The sequence below is a fragment of the Thamnophis sirtalis genome, unplaced genomic scaffold, assembly GCF_051295495.1.
Source record: "Thamnophis sirtalis isolate CommonGarterSnake01/CBP01778 unplaced genomic scaffold, rThaSir2_p1.2 scaffold_12, whole genome shotgun sequence".
In the NCBI taxonomy this organism is placed as follows: domain Eukaryota; kingdom Metazoa; phylum Chordata; class Lepidosauria; order Squamata; family Natricidae; genus Thamnophis; species Thamnophis sirtalis.
Window position 1 is genome coordinate 50,373,046 of NW_028261392.1, and position 21,412 is coordinate 50,394,457.

The 21,412-nt window shown below is 37.6% G+C and overlaps 1 protein-coding gene across 7 annotated transcripts in view; it reads left to right on the forward strand.

The window, feature by feature from the left end:
- CNKSR2 (connector enhancer of kinase suppressor of Ras 2) overlaps positions 1–21,412 on the forward strand; it is a 270,841-nt gene that overhangs the window by 207,942 nt on the left and 41,487 nt on the right. For all 7 annotated transcript variants that reach the window (XM_087726468.1, XM_087726467.1, XM_014057257.2 and 4 more), the window contains one exon: positions 2,668–3,196. In XM_087726468.1, the coding sequence (XP_087582594.1) occupies positions 2,668–3,196 (529 nt within the window). The remainder of the gene's footprint in view (positions 1–2,667; positions 3,197–21,412) is intronic.

The window sequence follows — 21,412 nt, forward strand, 5'->3', positions numbered from 1 at the left end:
ATCCTGACATCTCATGTTACTGATCTCATGTGATCTCATGCTTTAGGCCTCTATTCTCTGTGAATTGAGGCCTGGACATTTGCAAATGGATGGAAGGCTTCAGTCCTTCAGTCCTCCCCTCTGTTTGCAGTTTCCTTGCCAAAGTCTGCATTCCTGTAGGCTTTGGAAGCTCTTCGCAAAAAGGTTTTGTTGGCATCAGTGGAGCTTGGGAGGAGTGTGCATGTCCTTCCAAAGCTCTATTCCTTTTTGAAAAGGGCTGCCAAAGTCTAAAAGGGCTGCCAAAGTCTAAAAGGGCTGCCAAAGCCTGAAGTGCTTTGGCAATGAGAAAGGAGGCACGGAGGACCGTGCATGGCCTTCTGGGTCTCCTTTCTCACTGGCAATCTACTTCATGAGGCCTCCAGTAACAAAAAAGGAAGGCTTGTCAAGTGGACGCCTCATCAAGCATATCACTGGTGAGAAAGGAGGCCTTCCTGGACTCTATTTTCATCACCGGAGGCCTCGTCAAGCCCTTTGCTGATGAGAAATGAAGAAGCAGGCAAAGAACCAGGCTGGAGAGGAGACAGATCTTTATAAAATAAGTCACCTGGCGTGGCAGGATTGGGGGGGGGAGCAATTGTGGGGACCCTAGGAGAGGGAGAAAGAGGCATCTGTGGGTCAGGGGAGGCCTTGCGTGGTTGGAAGCAAGTGGCCCGTTCCATCACTAGGCTACCCCATGGCCTTCCCCACCCCAAGATACCTCATGTGCACTTAATGAGCCACACATTTGATTATAGAATGTGAAAGCGAAAGGAGGGAGTGATTGTAGTATGAGATTCACTCCTACGAATCAGGTTATAAATGGAATGGGCAAGTTCCAGTACATTCATAACTCGAGGATTATCTGTAAATTGTTAGCTAAAGCTGATAAAGCTTCCAGTTTCCATTTGAATAGTAGAGCAGCATTTGTTAAAATCTTAGAATATTCAAAAAAGAACTAGTTTTTATTGCATAGTTCCAAACTTAACTAAAATATAAGCAAGATGGCTTTGACCAGTATATAATATTTTTTATCTTCAGATGGAAATACATCAATTCTTTAATCTTTTACTTGGGAAAAAATTAATTTGGAAGATGGATGTTAAACTTACAAGATATCTAGATGTTGTATTCTATATTTTAAACAACTCTATAAGCCATTTCTGGCAGCATTCAAGTCTTTGAAGATAAGTGATGCTTACCTATAATTCCTAGTCTTTCCAGGGAGTTTTGTTACATGGCCTTTACCCTATAAAAACCTTGGCATTGCAATAAATAATGTTATTTTTTTTAAGTTATCATTTTTAGAAAGTTAAAGAAGTTAATAAATTTAGAAATTGCTACTAACTTAGTGGTTCTAAAGAAGTGATGATTCTATTATTAATATTTACAGAAATAATGTTCATCTGGTCCTGATTCAAAAATGGTATATAATTTACTGGATAATTAAGCAGTGTAATTAAACATAGATGTCCTAGTCTGCTCAACTCTTGCCTTCAATATTTCAATTTTACCTGTTGGGTTTCCTTTTTAATTTCATTCAAACCAGTACCACAGAAGTGACTAAGGTTTTTTTTTAGTGATATTGTTCTGAGTAGTCAAATCAAAGTAATTGTCAGCAATCTTTTCATAAATAAAAGAAATTAAAAGGCAAATTGTTAAAATTTAAAAAAAAATGCGAAGAAAACAGCTGAAAATAACTTTTCAACTGCTACAAAAGTGGGCTCATGCAAGAGAATTTCAAAGGTACTTATGAATACTGAGATTCTTTTCCTGGGTCTCCTGATCTATAATAACTAAGGATCTCATGAGCTCTGATAGGGATTTCAAATCTTAAATCAATGATTATAGGCTATCCTTCTGATATATTACTGGTTCTTATTAATATATCATCTATATTGATTTATCAGTTGAAGCCAAAAACTAATTTGTTTTTTTAATAAATAACCATCCCAATCAATCAAAATGTTGGGTTATATTTATTTTATCCTATATCTTAAAGTTTGAAGAACATTATTTGAAAGATAGATAAAATTAAATAAAATATCTAAAATAATCAATAAGGGAGATGCCAATATATAGAAGGTGAAAAGCTATTTAACATTAATTAATTAATTTTATATTTCATCCAGCTCACCAATAAGATGACACTAAACAGATTGCAAACAGCAAAAAGATAAATATTGCATAAAAACAATTAACATTTGAAAAACTATATAAAAAACTAGAATCAAGGAGGCAAGTGGCAGAGGAATGAGATCTTCTTTTCATCCCATTTCTTTTATCCCACTATAAACCACTTCTAGTGGTGAGCATCTCCTCAGGGCCAATACTTATGACTTCTAGTCTCTTCCAATGTGTATTTTTATGCGACATATCTTCTTAAGAAATTTACATATCTTCTCAAGAAATAGCAAGGATGATTTTGCTTTAAATTCTCCCGAGATCTACAATTAACAGAGCTGTCTGAAGGACATTTTCTGAATTATCTTTATGGAAGCAGTTCATTTAATGCATATTCCTATTATACATGCTTTTTTAAAAAAAGGAATATATAACTAAGAGAGCTGTAATTATAATTAGCTACTTAAATATATATTTTATACTTATTTTACTATTGTCTTCAAGCCAGAATGTAAATTTCTGTTACAGATGAGTTGTGCAAGCCCTTTTGTGGAACCAAAACACAGTCGACTGTCATCTACTGAAACTTCTCAGTCCCAATCTTCACATGAAGAGTTCCGTCAGGAACTGGTGGGGAGTACTACTGAATCTCCCATTCGTAAAACAGCAAGCCAGCGACGGTCTTGGCAGGATTTAATAGAAACACCACTGACAAGTTCAGGGTTACATTACCTTCAGACTCTGCCCCTTGAGGATTCAGTGTTTTCTGATTCTGCTGTTATCTCTCCAGAACACAGGCGACAATCAACTCTTCCTACCCAGAAATGTCATCTACAGGATCACTATGGGCCTTTTCCTTTAGAGGGTGAACAAATACAAGTTTTAAATGGGAATGGAGGAAAGCCTCGTAGTTACACTCTGCCGCGGGATGGTGGGTTCAACCATTGCTGCCATATACTTTCTGTCAGTGGTTCAAGCCATCAAGAAGTGCCACAAAAAGAGCAAGAAGAAGAGAAACAAGGAGGAAAAATTGAAGAAGAAAATCAAGTAGATGAAAGTAAGCATGAATCATATTGCCATCATTAAAACAATTATCATAGAAATAATTGAATACTGAGAAAAATTGGATTAAATATATGGTTTCAAATTTACTTTGTTCTGCACATGGTGGAAATAGTTTCTTTAAATATAATTATACACAATACTTCATAAAATATATTTCAAAACTTTATTTACTGCATAGTAATTAATGAACTCATTGTCATACTTCCTTAAAATTATTCTTGTTTGGCCACATTCTTGCTTGCTGAGGTATGTATGATTTGAGCATGGTTGTTTATTTTTTTTTTTATGAGTGGATCTGCAGAATTTTTGAAAGCAAATGTTTCATGGAATATGAGTCCTTTCCATTTGGTAAGGTTTCATTCCATAAAACAAGGAAGTTTAGGATGTAACGTATTCTCTTTCTGAAAAGTATGCCTGTAGTCTATTACAGCATAGTAGTTAACAAGCAACCCATAGATTGCATGTTGTTTTCTTGGAATCATTTATTGGTTGTATTTGTACAGTTGTACAGTCAGATGAAGGAGATAATTAATTCTAACTAGATGCTAATTTAAAAATTAAATGTCTAATGAAAGACTTTTTCCACTATTGCAATATTTTCTGTTGTATGTCCTGAATTCAGTAAAAGAAACAAACATAAAATATAAACATATTAAATGCTGAGTGCAGAAGCTGAAGCCTTGTTACTGTGGTTACCAATGTTATATTCACACTACTGACTCTTATTTTCTCTGTATACTCACACGTATACCTACACATATGTAGCAGTTGGGCTGCTACATTTTTGCTGTTCTGCCTGAATTCATTTAAAAGCAGCCTTGCATTCAAAAGCAAATGGAAATTATTGAGAAACACCGTTTGTTATAATTTCCAAGCTTATGACTATTGCATTTTCACACACATGCATGAAGATTTGAAATCTTCATATATTTTCTGTGTCTAACAACATTGTACTCACTATACATCAAAGAAGGAAAATGGTTGCTATAAAAAGGAATGTAAAAAATAATAATAACATCTCCCCCACTTAAAACAATCATAATTTTTTTCTAACTCCCTTATGAATTTAGTAGAATATTCGAATGTTGCGAATTGTTAGCTAAAATGTTACTTACATGTAAAAAGTACAGGTAATCCTCAATGTACGACCACAATTGAGTGATAGTAAATCACTTTAGTATAATAAACATACACAAGTGATACAATGTTTTGGACGTCCCAGGCTATAAAATGGTATCAAGCAATATGTATCGTAATAGAATAGAAATGTGCCTGGTTTGTTGAGAATGTGTGAGTGATAAATGAATATCAACTGAATACAATATAATTAATACAAAATAAATATGTTGAGATACTTGGTTGAATGGAGAAAATGTTAATGAGATACAAAACAAATTAGAAAGCAAATAAATGTTGAAAAAGTTAGTGGGTTGCAAGGAAAGGGAGGAATGTGGTAGAATTAAGTTGATCATATTCTCAGAAGAAAAGACAAATGTAGGGAACAAAAGGCAATGTCTAATGAAGTATATGGACATGGTAGAAATAAGCATGTTTGATAATTAAATAGGTATGGAGACTTAAGAGTGAAAGGTGTTAGTTTAAACTAGATTTGGTTAGATTTCATTTTCTCTATGTCTATAATTTCTTTGGTTCACTCCTTATATTTTTGTGCTTTGCATCATGTTTCTACCATGAAATGGATTAGGATAATGGATATGTACATAAATACACTTATATCTAATAAGTTATAGTGCATGACTGAAAGTGCACAACATATGGTACAAAAATCACTCTTCCACAATACAATAATTTAGAATTATTCTTATCCAAAGTATATATGTAAAAACTAAAAAACACATTTTATTTTTAGGGGTGGCTGTATATAGTATAAAAATTAATTAGAATTGTGGGGATTTCACATATGATTAGTACAGTCATACTTCGGCCCTCAACTGCTTCAAAAGGCATCAAATTTAGTATTCGACACATTTTGAAGCAGAAATCTTGTCCCAATGCTTGTCTTTCTCCTGATAGTTGACATGTAAGAAAGAACTTACTGATGTCGGCTGCCTCATGATTCACTATTTCTTCTGACCAAAATAGTGGGCCACATGGTAAGTCACGTGATTTTCTGATACCTGCCAGTTTTAGTATTCAGCATGTCTTCTGGAGTGAATTACCTACAAGGACTGAGGTACCACTGTATAAGTTTAAACCATTCTGCAGAGGTTTCAAATGGGTTTGCTATCTAGCTAAATGAAAGCGTCTTCTGGCATACATACATATCCGTAGAAAATATTGGGGGAGGCTATGAAACAGCCATACCATAACTTTGATTTATTCTGACTGCTTCACAGCTTCAGAAAATTCCATACTATCATACTCATGAAACATCCTGGAACAATTTGCACATACCTGGTACAAAGTACAAAAGTACAGACTTCAGTTTTTCATTTATTTTCTTTTGAATATACTGCAACATGTTTCTGGATTAACTGGAAAAGATATAAGTACCTTGGTCTTCATTTTATAGAATGTTCATATTGCATTTTAGCAAAAAAAAAAAAATGGCCTGGAAGTAGCAATAAAAATGAATCTCTATCTTCAGGCTTACAGATAAAAGTGTAACTTATACAGAAAAGATCAGGGGAGAGGGTATGAAGCAGCAGCTAATTTTTAAAGTTACAATTCATGTTATGACTAACATGATGAGAACATAATAGTGTGGTTATCACTAGGTTACAATTGGAAAACCAGAAGCAATTGGTCCTGCAAATTCTGATAACATTTGTAAATGATAAAATATATTTTAGAATTAGATTTATAAATATAAATTTCAGTATCCTTAATATTAGTCTGTCTTTAAAAAAAAGCAATGTTTATTTTAGCATGTTCAAAATTAAATAATTTGATTCTGCTTTTTTATTTATGTTAGGAGATTTTCGCCCTCACGTTCCTATAGGTGTGACTTAACTCTTCTCAGTCTCACCTGCTAATAGTTGGAGAGAAGATCAGCCAATTACTGAGCTTGCTCAGTTTTATCATTTTTTTTTTAACCCTTGAGTCACTGTTGGCTGATACTGACTGTCTAGACCAGTTACTTCAGTTTTCTTGGCAAGATTTCAGAAGTGGCTTGCAGTTGCTTGCTTCCTAGGGCTGATAGAATATGACTGGCCCTAGATCACCAGCTGGCTTTGTGCCTAAAGAGTCTCTAGCCTATTATCTTAAGCACTGCACATATTGTCCTATAAGCTGCTAAATCTGTTAGTTATGCAGTTTATTAGAATTGGACCTGGAATACAAGGCCATAGTGTGAAATGTTTCAGTTCACTTTAGGCTTTTATGTGATAGATTACTTTCGTCTAATATTAAGACCAACACATATTTGAAAATTAATGTCAGTAAATATTAAAGCAATATAGGACAAAGTGTAAGTAGAATACTACCTGAGGTCTCAAAAAGGCATTTTACATAATATGTATAATATGCTACCTATTATGGGCAGGATTATTCCAATCAAGTATATATTGGTTAGGATAGAATCATTTTTACTAATTTCATAGCACAAGGGCAGATTGTATGTAACAAAAGTGTAGCTACATCTGCCAACTAGTCTGAACAAGGCTTCCATCATTCCTTAAACATATCATTGTAAAGCCCAATGAAGATGTAAGGAGTGCGCAATAATCTCTATTTAATGAGATTTCCACTGAAACAAATATAAATTCCTCCTAGAGGGGAAAAATAAAGCAGTTTTCACCAGGATTTTAGTGTGAAATAATGTGTTAAACTAATCATCTACTGTATATCCAACATTTTGTTTATGACAGGTTCCTACAATTACTATTTAAACATTAAAACAATTGAGTTATGTATCATTCAAAGGCCATCTAAAAATCATTAATCTACTTTTTTACATTATCTCTGTAAATGATCTTTAGCCAAGTAATAGCTGTCTCACACATGGATTATCATTTCTAATAGGTATTTCTCTTGCATTAATCTCTGGGCCAGTCTAAGTATTTATACAGAGACTTTCACTGTTTTAAATTATAAATTACTCCCTAAAATGTAATGTACTTTACAAATGCATAGAATATATACAGGTGAAACTCAAAAAATTAGAATATGTGCAAAAGTTCATTTATTTCAGTAATGCAACTTAAAAGGTGAAACTAATATATGAGATAGACTCATTACATGCAAAGCAAGATAGTTCAAGCCATGATTTGTCATAATTGTGATGATTATGGCTTAGAGCTCATGAAAACCTCAAATCCACAATCTCAGAAAATTAGAATATTACATGCAATCAATAAAACAAGGATTGTACATAGAACAATATTGGACCTCTGAAAAGTATAAGCATGCATATGTACTCAGTACTTGATTTGGGCCCCTTTTGCAGCAATTACTGCCTCAATGCGGAGTTGCATGGAAGCTATCAGCCTGTGGCACCGCTGAGGTGTTATGGAAGACCAGGATGCTTCAATAGCGCCCTTCAGCTCTTTTGCATTGTTTGGTCTCATGTCTCTCATCTTTCTCTTGGCAATGCTCCATAGATTCTCTATGGGGTTCAGGTCAGGCAAGTTTGCTGGCCAATCAAGCACAGTAATCCTATGGTCATTGAACTAGGTTTTGGTGCTTTTGGCAGTGTGGGCAGATGCCAAGTCCCGCTGGAAAATGAAGTCAGTATCCCCATAAAGCTGGTCTGCTGAAGGAAGCATGAAATGCTCCAAAATCTCCTGGTAGACGGCTGCATTGACCCTGGACTTAATGAAGCACATGGACCAACACCAGCAATCAACACAGACTGTGGAACTTTCACACTGGACTTCAAGCATCTTGCAATGCTCTCCATTCTTCCCCCATACTCTGGGTCTTTGGTTTCCAAATGAGATGCAAAAGTTGCTCTCATCAGAAAAGAGGACTTTGGACCACTGAGCAATAGACCAGGTCTGTTTTTCTTTAGCCCAGGTAAGATGCTTCTGACATTGTTTGTTATTCAGGAGCGGCTTGACAAGAGGAATACGACATTTGAAGCCCATGTCTAGGATCCATCTGTGTGTGGTGGCTCTTGATGCACTGACTCCAGCCTCAGTCCACTCCTTGTGAAAGTCCCCAACACTTTTGAATGGCCTTTTCCTGACAATCCTCTCCAGGCTGCGGTCATCTCTGCTGCTTGTGCACCTTTTTCTTCCACACTTTTCCCTTCCACATAACTTTCTGTTAATGTGCTTTGATACAGCACTTTGGGAACATCCAACTTCTTTTGCAATTACCTTTCCCTCCTTATGGAGGGTGTCAATGATGGTTTTCTGCACAACTGTCAGGTCAGCAGTCTTTCCCATTATTGTGATTCCTACTGAACCAGACCATTTAAAGGCTTAGGAACCCTTTGCAGGTGTTATGGCTTAATTAGCTGATTAGAGTGGGACACTTTGAGCCTAGAATATTGCACCTTTTCACAATATTCTAATTTTCTGAGATTGTGGATTTGGAGTTTTCATGAGCTGTAAGCCATAATCATAATTATGACAAATCATGGCTTGAACTATCTTGCTTTGCATGTAATGAGTCTATCTCATATATTAGTTTCACCTTTTAAGTTGCTTTACTGAAATAAATGAACTTTTGCACATATTCTAATTTTTTGAGTTTCATCTGTATAATATATCAATGTGAATGGCTGTGGAGTTTTTATTGAATATATCTGAAGTAGAATTTTAGATTGAAATAGGCTTTGTTGCTGTTCTCTATATGTTTATAATTTCAGGGATGTCATGTTGTAAGAAATTATCACACAGTCATGAAAAATAAGAAAAATTGCAAGAAGATAGAGACAAGCAGGCTGGCCCAAAAGAGGAGGCCTAATCCCTTAGAACAGGAATGAAGGATTGAACATTTCCAGCACTCATTTTTGATGTACTGAAGTTGTTCATATTCTTGTAGTGTGGTTTCTTATTTCCCTTAGTAAATTTTACCTAGGTCTTGGTTTATGTGAAATGGCCTAAGGGGTCATTTCTGCCTGTGTCATGAAGCTTTGCAGCCAATTTCAGCAATTTCTTATTTCAGTTGTAACAATTTCAGCAATTTCTTATTTCAGTTACAACAGGCTTTGAGTGACTAGATCCACATGATAGCAACTGACACACAGCTCCCCTCCCCACACCCCTACACTGTTGATTGCTGAACAAATGACGGCACAGCTTCAGATTTAATACAATCCAAATTGATTGTATTAAAATGGATTCCACCTTGTTCTGCCCTGCCCCTGAGAAATATTAAGTAGCTTTACAACTCCTTAGGGTTTTGTAACATTTCTTGCCACTTCATACATTATTTTTCAGCTTCTGGAAGAATTTCAATTAGTTTACAAAAAGTGTTCTATTTAAGTAGAATTCAGATGTGTGATATGCCTTTTTATCACTTAAATAAGTGTTGGGGGGGATTGGCTTCCCAGGTTTACCTTTCTGACCAAGTACAGATTTTGCTTTGGTAACAATAAAAGAATACTTAGGTTTCTACCACCCATTACAATCCTCCTCCTCCTTCCATGTTACAGTTAGAAATAAGAAATTTGAGATAGAATATCTTTTGGATTTCCAATGTAGAAAATCCAGAATGGATTATCCAATTCATTGATCTGGAGACAGAACATGCAAAGCAGCAGAATGCTTTCATCAATTGTTTACAATTCTATAAACCCATGAACCTAACTCATTCCAGTCAATGTTACTCAGAGAAGCCCTTGGGCAATAAGAGAAAATAAGTAGATTACTGAACTTGTAATTGAATTTTATATTTCTTTTCTACTTGCCTCTTATTCGCACCTCACAGACTTTACCTTCTACTCCTGCTAGACCTTGGGGTGGATGAATGTGATCAGGAGATCTGCATGTTTGAAAAGCTTATGCCTCACTTTCTGCTTTGGGGAAGATACAAATTCTAGTTTGCACCCCCTCCCCAACTCTTTGGGAAGTGAAGATGGACAAAAGAAACCAGCCTGTCCCAAAGAGAGGGACGAGGTCCATTATGTAATGTAGAAAGGAATATTAGATTGTTGCTTCTATAACTAGGACTTATTTTTTGAATTATTGGAATTGCTGATACACTTTGGTTATGGTTTCCAACTGTATTCAATAAATCTTAATTATCTGCAGTTGTTTGCTATCTTGTGAGGTGGCCTAAATAATACACTCCTGCCTCTGAGATAAAACCTAAGATCTTGTTTAGGTTGTAACTGAATATTTGGTGATTCCCCTCTGGCGACTCCCCTCTGATGACTGAGAATCATAACTTGATTTTAGGTGAGCCTTCCTTTGTTTTTGCTTTTTTCCCCAGAAACTTTTGTTAGAATTCATAGGTTTTCTTCCTAATGAGAAAGAAGTAATCTTTTAGGATAGTTTCAATATTTTAAGTGCCTATCATGCAAACCCCACTACAATTGTTAAGGTAATAGTAGATATCTTGCTTTACATTTATTCAATATTATTTAAAAATTCTAATAAATATCCCCCATACTCTTGGTTTGAACATGTGCATTGTGAAACAGGCAGGAGTTTTTATTTTGAAATTTCAACTAATGCTTTTGTTATTCCCTGATAATGGTTTGATTTTTTAAAATAATAATTTTTCAGCCAAAGTTTGTTCCTTATTAATTAATTTATTTATTTTTAATATAGAAGATTTTGGGTCTCAATGAGAAATAATTAAAGCAAATACCTAAATTGGAACAAATGAGTCTGTGTTCAAATGGATCAGTGGAACATGTTGTCTTTTAACTTTTATTAAAAAAAAGAGAACATTTTGATTAAAAATCTTCCATGTAGACTTTTATATATGGAAGACTAGACTACCTATCTAGTTTGAGAGGCTTATTATTTTGAATTTGGCTAAATACCATATAGAGGGTATTCACTTCAGTTTAAAGGTTATACTGCTTATATTTTATGTTCATAGTTGCTTACTAAGCCATTGTTCTAGATGTAGATATGTTTTGGTTATGTTTTTATTCTACTTGGCTTGAAATATATGATTCATTACTTAGATTTAATCTCATTTGCCTCTCGTATATACATACCTGTCAGCACTCCTCCATTGAATAATTAGGAAAGAAAACCACGAGACTTCATTGATAGAAATCAAGTGAACTTTTACTAATTATAAATGAAGCGTAGCAAAGCGAAGACTGATTATTTAGGCACGAAAGCAAATGATGTATAGAATAACCCATTCCCCACCCCTTGGCATCCCAGTTACAGTCCAATCATAATTCTCCCAAGTGTCAGGTGCGAGATAACTTCAAAAGGCATCACCAAGATGGAATGTCGGTGCCGTTGGCCTTGGCGGGAAACCTCCTCCGCATGCGCAGTAAGACAGGACAGCAGAACTCCAGAATCTTTCTCCAGCGCAATTAGTAATTCCCTCCCAAATACCATGCCCCCCCCTCCCCGTTTCAATGGCAGCCGAAGCAGCAGCAAAGCAGAGGCTGACATCCGGCCCTCCTCCGGAAAAAGGCGGTCAGGCCTGGAAAACGACAAAACACAAACAAACAGATGAACAACAAAAAACAGAAAAAGAAAAATAGGGGGGGAGAAAGCCAGGAAGGAGAGTCAACTAGGGCTTGTCAGGATAAGCAGAATAGAACTGGCGGAGCAGTTGGGGGGGCCCGGAGATGGGACTTGTCCACCCACTCGGCATGAGATTGAGGAAAATGCTTCCAAGCCACCAGGTACTGAAGGCGATTCCGCCGTCTTCGAGAGTCCAATATTTCCCGAACCTCAAAATGCTGTGAAACTGGGTGAAATTATTTCCAAAACACAGGCAAAAGCATGTAAGAAAGAACTACACCACTGTGAGAATGGCTCAGAGTATTTATATACCCCATTGTATATTTTACCCCATTAGAGACAAAGTTTACCCAATCAGAGACAAAAATTTGTTACTAACATGGGTCTTTATTTTCAAATGTTTCTTTGTTCAGGCTCCTGTCTCTGCCCTCCTTGTCTATGGAGCATCCCTATAGCTCGGGGGGGGGGGGGAGTTGTCCCTCCCTGACCAAGTTGTTTATTCAGCAAAATGCTTTCAGGTAACTCCCTGCTGTGGTACTATCTATGAGGCAGGAAACTCCCTACTCTGGTTCCCTTATCAATGGGGCCTCATATTCCTGGATAATGGTTTCTTCTATATTTTCAAGGAAGTGCCTAGGCTTGAAGCCAAAAACAGAAGCGAGACACAGAAGCAATGCCACAAACTTTGCACTAATGCCAATCAGTATCAAGAATACAATAAGCTAGAACTAATTCCTAACAACTAATTTCTGACAGTACAATAATATGAGCATAAGCCAATAACAAAGCTTAATTCCTAATAAATGATTTCTAGCAGTATATCATATCAGAAGCAAACAGCAAATATTGGTTTGATCACTATGCTCCTTCACAATAAAGAACTTTGTGAACCACCTGCAATCTTTTGAAGTTAGGCAGTATATAATTTAATAACAGTAAAATTACTACTTGACTATCAAACAAAAACATATGTATACATTACCTTAATCATGTATAATCTAGTGTTAAACATGCTAAAATGATCTCTTTCCCAGATTTCTAATATCTGCATCAAGCAGTTTCATAAGGATATGAATTGGGAACAAGATAATATTAAAAATCCTTATTAAATTGCTGTAGTCTTTCAGTGCCAGATAATATTTTCGTGAACATTGCTAAAATAAAGTGGAGCATTTGTGTTGCGTGTAAACTACCTCCAGGTTAAATCTCCAAATAGTAGTAGAAGAATTGACTGAACTGAGGAAAAATATAGACAGTAAGTTTTATTGATACAGAACTAACTGTATTACTTCATAGGCTGTGCTCCAAAATTTGTCATATAAGCTTTAAGAAATTATTTTCTTCATACTTATCTTCTGGGGCAAAAATTTTAAATCAATTAAGGTAAATAGAAGCAACTCAGAGAATGTGGGCATTTTGTTGCCAATACTTAGGCTTGGGTATATTTCTCCTAATTTATTGTTAGAAAAATGTTGCATTAACTGTTGCTATGACAACATTATTAGATAACGGCATGATGACACTTACGTTTTATCATTTGCTGAGTTATAGGAAACAATGTACCCTGCTAGTTTTTACAGTGAACTATGAAACGTTCTTCTGTCTTTCCCACTCAGTTTCTCATCTCCAAGGCAACAAGCGTCTGCCCCCATAATTGAGATCTGAGATCAAATGCTTCAGGTGGGTTGTTTGAACACTAACAAATGTGTTCTTATTTCTAAGATATTTGCCATGGTAGGCCTTGTATAATGAAAAAGTTTTTTTTCATAAACAGCTCGATTTCTTTGCAGACTTCTGTATCAGGGCTATGGAAAGATATAGATATGAAGGACAGACTGATTTGAAACATGCACGGACACATACGTAGATGGTGGTTTTTGCTGGGTTTATGCAGCTTTCATTTCCTGCTATAACAATGCAGTCCTGAGGAGGGGTGGGAATGTTTAGATTAAGATCTTCTCAGATACAACCTGAATTACATTTCTAATCTGGATCTAAGCAGTGTCTTATTTTTCTTTTACTTTTCTCTGTATTCCTAACCAAAACCTAGAATGAGGAGGAATAATTAGGAAAATGGAAAACTTGTATAATAGATTTTATGATATAATATATCATATGTTATAATATTCTTTTTATTAAGCACTGTAAACATTATCCTGGTTTATTCATGTTTGTTTAGTTATGTATTTACACAGCTCCCATTTAGGAGAGAATAGTAGATGCCATATAAAATGTGACTATGTTTAAACAAGAATTGGCAATATAATCCAATTAATAATGTAGATTTGGAGTTTGTGAGTCCTAGATTTAGGTTTCTTTCCCAGCTTTAGATGCAATGGGCCATTTCAGGTATGTCTTGGCTCCTGTTTGTTCAATACAAGAAATCTGTAGTCTTCCCATGAATATGGTGTTACAGTCTGATGTAATCCAGTGAACATAAATAAATGTGCAAGATGTTGGGAATTAGAGATTAGTAGTAGTTTCAAGTCAAGTGTTGCTACTGCTGGTTTAATGAAAATTTAAAGATGGTATTTTTCAAGATACCGTGAGAAGCAATAATGTTGGATCCGACACACAATATAAAATACATCTTGGATGCTGATGTTGTTGATGATAACAATGATGATGATGTGATGATGTCACATTTTTAGAAACTCAAAAGACAGCTCATGTTAAACTCATACTTAATTTTACCCCCATAACAGCAACCCCATATGAGTTGGACTAAGAGAGAGTTTCCATGGCTGAGAATTGTTTAGAACTTTGATCTTCTCAGTCCTTATCCAATCCCTTGACCATCATACTCTATTGGCATACTTTACAAATACTGGTATTTAAAAAAAAAATCTTACTGTTTGACTACATAAGACAACAAGATATTGGTTAATTAATAAAAATATTGAGCAATTGGAGAACTAGGGAAGCTTTACATGTCCTTTAAGGTGGAATAGGATTATAATGTCAGAATCTTTATGTATGATAAACACCGACTTTTACTCTACAACTTTTGAAAAAAAATGGTCACCATTCAAAATAAAATGTTTTCACAGGTCTGCAAAAAAATTTTTTACGAGAGCTGTTTTGGTTATTCCACATAATCTTTATGTTTTTTGGTGCACTGAATCTGAAAATGACCTCCATTTTGTCATAGGACATCAAGTTTTATTACAATATTTTCATGAAAATCCTTTTTTGAACTGAAATGAGCTCACCTACACACACTAAACTCGACTCTTCTTCCTTGTGAGGCTCCTCTTGGTGCATTTACGCTTGTGAGTAGCATCTGGAATGTCTCTCTGAAGCATCCAACAGTAGTCTGCCATCATTGTAATGCTCCATTTTCCCTGGTATCTCCTTTCCATCTCTTTAATCTAGTTGAATCCTTCACCTTGTTCCTCACTCACAGCTCCCAAATTTTCAGGAAAGTAGTCAAGGTGGGACTGGAGGAAATGCACTTTCAAACTCATCAGGCAACCTAAAGCTTGAAATGCTTTCAGCATTCTTCTGACGTTCTTTTTGTAGTGATGATCTTTGTTATTGCCTAAAAATTTCTGTATGATTTCTTTAAATGCAATCCACCCTTCTTTTTGAGAATCCATCATGGTATTGACAAACTCTTGATCAACTATAAGTCTTCTAATATCTGGTCTGACAAACACACCTTCCTTCAATTTTGCCTCTGACAAGCATGGAAACTTGGTGACCAAGTATTTGAAGCATTCTCCATATCTTGGAAGGGATTTTACGAATTGCTTCATCAATCCCAATTTTATGTGGAGAGGTGGTAGAAGAGCTTTATGGGAAGGTACCAAAGTTTCTCGGAGGACATTTTTTTCACCAACTGTTAGCACCCTGGGCTGCCAACTCTTCTTGGTCCAGTGATTTTGTCGGTCTTGACTGTCCCATAGACACAGAAAACAAGGGTATTTGGTATACCCAGCTTGTTGCCCGAGCAGCATGCACAAGACCTTCAAGTCCCCACACACTTGCCAACCATGGTTTTCATATTTAAGTTTACGAAGAACCAATTCCAAGTTCTCTTAGGTTTCCTTCAAGTGTACAGAATGACCTATAGGTATGGAAGCATAAAAACCGTTGTGGAGTAAAACTGCTTTGAGACTTCTTTTTGAAGAATCTATAAAAAGATGCCATTGCTCTGAATCATATTGGATTTTAAATTGACCCATCAGACCTTCAACATCGATGCAATAAACCAACTTGTCTTCCTGGGTGAAGTAAGGAACGAACTCCTTTTCACGATGTCTGAACCATGAAGATGACATTGCTGGCAACAATAATTTCCTGCTTTTCAGCCTTGATCCGAGTAACTCAGCGGCATCTTTGGGAAGATTCAAGTCTCTTACCAAATCATTCATCTCCTCCTGAGAAAACAATTTTGGTCTTGTATCATCTTCAAAGTCAGAACTTGATTCATCATCTGGTTCAGGTATGACTTCACCTTCATCAGAGCTAGGTATCTCTTCCAAGGTAGCAGGGGGCTTGGGTACTGGTATATCTGTGCCATGGGGGATGGGACGAATTGCTGAGTGAAGATTGGGGTATGAAATGGAATACTTCCATTTGGAATTAATCCTTTCATATCGCATGGACAAAAGTAACAGTCATCACTATGGTTCTTTTGCTCTCGCCATACCATAGGAATCCCATAACGGAAAGATTTTTTCTTACCCTTGAACTAGTTTTGGAGGTCCTCAACACACCGTTTGCACACTTTATGAGGTGCCCAAACTTTATCTTGATCTCCAATTTTTAGTTCAAAGTATGCAAAGTATACTTTTTTCACAAAGTCTGTAATATTCTGCTGTTGCTTCAACACTGTATATTCACCACAGATGAAACAGAAACTGTCTGGTGAATTAATACACTTTCGCAGAGCCATAACATAACAGTTGAAGAATGACGAGCTAACATGAATTGCGATGAAAAAGTGTGAACAGCCTAGAACCAAGAACCTGATGATGATTCATGCACAAGTGTGGCATGCAGGAGAGAGCAGCTCTGTGTCTGTACACGAGACGTCACAATGCTGGCCACGCCCCCTGCACTGACCGGAGATGCTGCTATCTGCCCTGTGTCTCCCTCCCACTGGATTCTTCAGGAAAGATTAACCCCTTCTACCATTAGAAGCACAGACTTAAAACTTGCTTAGCTTATGTATATATTGCTGACCATCAGATTTACAGTACTATATTCTTTTTATATAACTCGGACAAACCCTTTAAGGTTTTTTGGCATTTTATATCTTAAATGCACTTATGTGAATTAATTAATAATAATTTGGACTTTAAATTTGGTTAAAAACCCATAATATAAAAAAAATACCAAAAATTTAAAAAATTGATAAATTTGAAGACAATTTTGCATGCTGTGGCAAATCATGATGTCTAAGAGTTTTTTCAATATTTTATTTGTTTTCAGCACACCAAAATACATGGAAATTAGATGAAAATAATCAAATAGCTTTTTAGTCGCAGACCTGTGTAATGAAATGTTATCAATTAAATATTTCACTTTAGTTGTATTTTCACAAATGCACATCTACTAATCCATTCAGTAAAAAGGTTAATGCTAATGGTAATATAGAAAGAAATAAAAAAATAATGCTAAAATGAAAAAAAATATTGTGCAACTATAACATATATAGCAATTAGGGATGTATTGATATTGAATATTATACGTACTCTAGTATTTATATAAATGCTATAATATATCTAAAAAACAAATATTTTTCTATTTAGAGTTCATTATATATTTTATTTTTTAATGTGAAAACAGTGCAAGTGTTCCATCTTAGGAACAAAATGGAAGAAAAGTATTCCATTTTAGTATGTCAGGTGATGTGATTCTGAAGTGTTCTCATTGCAAACCATTATTTAAGCCCAGCTGTAGTTAGCCCAGCTGTAGTTAGCCATGAAAATAAACTCCATTCACAATAATTATTTCAAGTTCTTTATTCCTAGAACCAAATGCTGTTGTTTAGCAGATTGGATGCTCAGTTGCTGAGAAAAGGAACTAAGGGAGGAAAATGTACAGGATTGCTTAAATGGAATAAAAAAGTGGAGCCAGAAGAAAGAGTGAAGAGTTGAAGGCAATGGACTGCAGATGGTGCAACAGCCCTGAGTAGCTACAAACTAGATAAACAGTATGGACACATACCTGCACACATACAGAGATATGAACCCAAAATTCTCCCTATAGGTTTGTAAGGTGTTGCAGGAAAGAGATGGAATGAAGCAGATAAAAGCAAAAAAATAATAATCTTTTTTCTAAGCTAAAGGGTGATATTGCTATAATCATGAGTAGAATTATATGCAGTGAAATAGAATGCCTAAAAATGTTCTGATGATTTCTCAAAATTAAAATAGTGCGCTACCTAACATGCTTCTTCGGTTTTCCCCTTAACGTTTCTTTGTTACAGGGCTGGGTTTCAACCGGTTCGCACCGGTCCCTGCGATCCGGTTGGTCGCTGAACCCGGAAGTAAGTAACTTCCGGGAACGGCGAAGCCCCCCCCCCCGCGCCCGCGCGCGCCCGCACACCCGCGCCCGCTCCTTACCCGGTTTTTTTGAATTTCGCGCTTTCCACGCATGCGCAGAACGCCTGCGCGATCCTCCAGGAGCAGCTGGAGCATCGCGCAGACGCTAATACGCATGCGCGCGCCGCGTGTGTGCGCGAGGATGCCGCATGTGTGCGTGAGGACGCCGCCGGCCTCGTTCCAACCGATCCGGTTGGAACGGGGCGAGAAACCCACCCCTGCTTTGTTAATATATTGGTTTGATTATGAAACAAAAATGGTTTTGTAGAAAGAAAGAGAGAGAGAGAGAGAGGGAGAGAGAGAGAGAGAGAGAGAGAGAAAGAAAGAAAGAAAGAAAGAAAGAAAGAAAGAAAGAAAGAAAGAAAGAAAGATGCAAAGGCAGAGAGCAATCTCAATGCTGCTGGCTGTTTCTATCTTTAAATAATGTTGTACTACACTGGGGATGTCATGAAATTTTGTTACTTGAATCCTGTAATAAGAATTAGCATCCTAATAAAATTCCTAGTTCTGATTCTCTAGTTCCTAATTCTCTAATTACAGTGCTAGGTGTAGCATATTATATATTTGGCATCCAGATGCTATCTTAATAACTTCAGTTAGAAGCTTTCTAGTTTATATAGTAATAAGGATCTTGCAGAATGTTTGAGAGGGAAACAGCTGTCACCTATTAACTTTTTCTTTCAATTAATATAAAGTACTTTTAACTTCAGATTTATTATCAGAATTAAAAATACTAACCAAATTTTATATGGGATGTGCAATTTTATGTCCCTTTTAGGATAAATTGAATTGTTGAACCAGAAAAACGGATAATTAAAAAGAGCTTTACAAACATAAATTTGAAAAGTGCAGACAGCTTGTACTAGTATAAAAACATTGATTTGCAGCCCCAGCTTTTGTGAATCAGAAATCATATCAGGCATTTGCTACCATGTTTTCCCAAGAATAAGACCTGATTTTATTTTATTTTTTGCTTCAAATAAGCACCAGGTCTTATTTTCAGGGGATGCCTTACCCACTTACCTTAGGACCACTGCAGCCATGTCTCCCATTCCCCAACACTTGTCGCACTGCTGCCTGACTTGTGTGACCATTTGCAGCCGCTCGCAGCTAGACACTGTGTGGCTTGTCGTATCAGTGACACCACTTTCAGCGGGAGGCTGCATGGTGTGCTGTGCCATTTTGTGCACAAACAGCAGCACCGGTGCAAAGAGGCTTCTGGCATTCTGCCACGAGTGGCAGCACCGGCGCAATGAGCCTCGCAGTGTCTTGTGCTCCATAGTTGGTGGAGATAGCATCCAGGAATAGGAATGTGTTAACTCTAGTATCCAATTGGAATGAGTCTACAAACTGTGATGTCACACCTCCTCTGGTAGCTCCTCCCAGCTTTTAGACTCAGTCTATCCTTGGACTGGATGTGTTTCTTCTCCTCTCCTCAGTTTTTTTTTTTTTTTTTTTTTTAGCAATTAGGCATTTTTATTATTTTTCTAAAATTAGCAGCTTGGTCTCTTTTAACATCAGGTGGAGCAGGAGTTTCTTCCTAACTAGTGGGCAGGGCTTCTCCCTGCCTCATTGGGTGTCTACAGAGGCACTTGGGCTCATTGACGATGAGCAGCGGCCACGAGTTTGTTCTGGAATGCTGCCCAGGGATAGCAAGGGGAGCATGATCCCCAAAAGGCCAGGAGGCACTGCCCATGAGTGCTCACTCCAAGATCTCAGCCTCCACCTTCCACATTCAACCACCATTTTTGCCAGTGAGGATATCGGGCACCATTTTGAAAAGGCGCAAAGAGCGGCGGTGGCCATTTTGCAGCGGCGAAGTTCTTCCTCGACGGATCAGAGCTGGATGAGCCCCTTTGACAATTTTGACCCAAGCACCCTTCTTAGCCACAGCCCTTCGGACTCAGTTCCCTAAGTCAGCATTAAGTCCTGCCTGACTACCTTGGGCTCTTTTTAACGGTGCATAAAAGAAGCTGCATAGGTCTCACACATGGCAACTGCCGCATTGGGGAACTCAGCCTTGGGGGTGGCTGCACCCCAGTCTTCCCCACACAGCGACAGGGAGATGGCAAGAACCTTGGGATCAAGGTTCACCAGGAAGCGGGCAGCCACAGAACCTAGGGGTGGGCCGCTAAGGCTTCTAAAGCCACAAAAAAGGCCAAAAGCCAGCACCAGACAGAGAATTGGAAAAGGCCCAAAGAGAGGCAGCCAAGAGGGTGTCAGAACACAGGTCCATGGAACAGGTCAGCCCTCCCATGTTCACAGAACTACCTCTCACTTGCAACAGCCCTACTCAAGCTGAAATGTTCCCTAGTGCTCTGCAGGCCTCAGAGGCCAACCCCCCCCCCCCAATATGGCAGCCATAATATCTGAGGTGATTATACAAGGGATTGGGGCGGGCCTGCAACACCAAGCCAGGGCTCGTCAGAGAGGATTGGGTCCAGAAGTTCCTGGGAACCCAGGGACAATCGGTCTCTCGCCACCCTAGGATCTCCTCCCTTCTGTTTCACCCAGTCAGGCATCACTATTTGGGGAGGAGAATGCCCTCAGGGATTCTGACCTCTCTGAGGCCCTTTGTGAGCCTCTTCAAGCTGGTCCTATTCAGGTCCTCTTTGTTCAAGGCCAGAAAGGTAGCCAATATGGGGGCCACCCAAGCCAGATGGAAAACAGCCACTACAGCAGGGGACCCTTGTAACCCCTTGTTTTCAGAGCTGGCTGTGGAAAGGGAGGTGGTTCTGTCCCCCAAGCTGTTCCTGGACGTTGTCCAGCTACAGTGGTCCTCTCCTGGGTTGGGTTCTCTCCCCAACACCCAAGACAAACATCTCTACAATATAGGGCCAGATTTAGCCAAGGCCTTGGAGGTTCCCACTGTAGATGCTCCTGTAGCTGCTCTTTCCTCTTCCACTGTAGTCACAGGTTCTCCTGAGGAGGCCCTTCGACTGGAAGATGAGATCTGAGCAGACTGTGATCAAAGGCCATCAATCAGTAGCCTGGGCTGTGGGCGCCTCCAGGGCAGCATCCTTCTTTAACAGAGCCTTTCTGCTCTGGCTAAAACAATTGCAAGACAGGCTTCCCCCAACT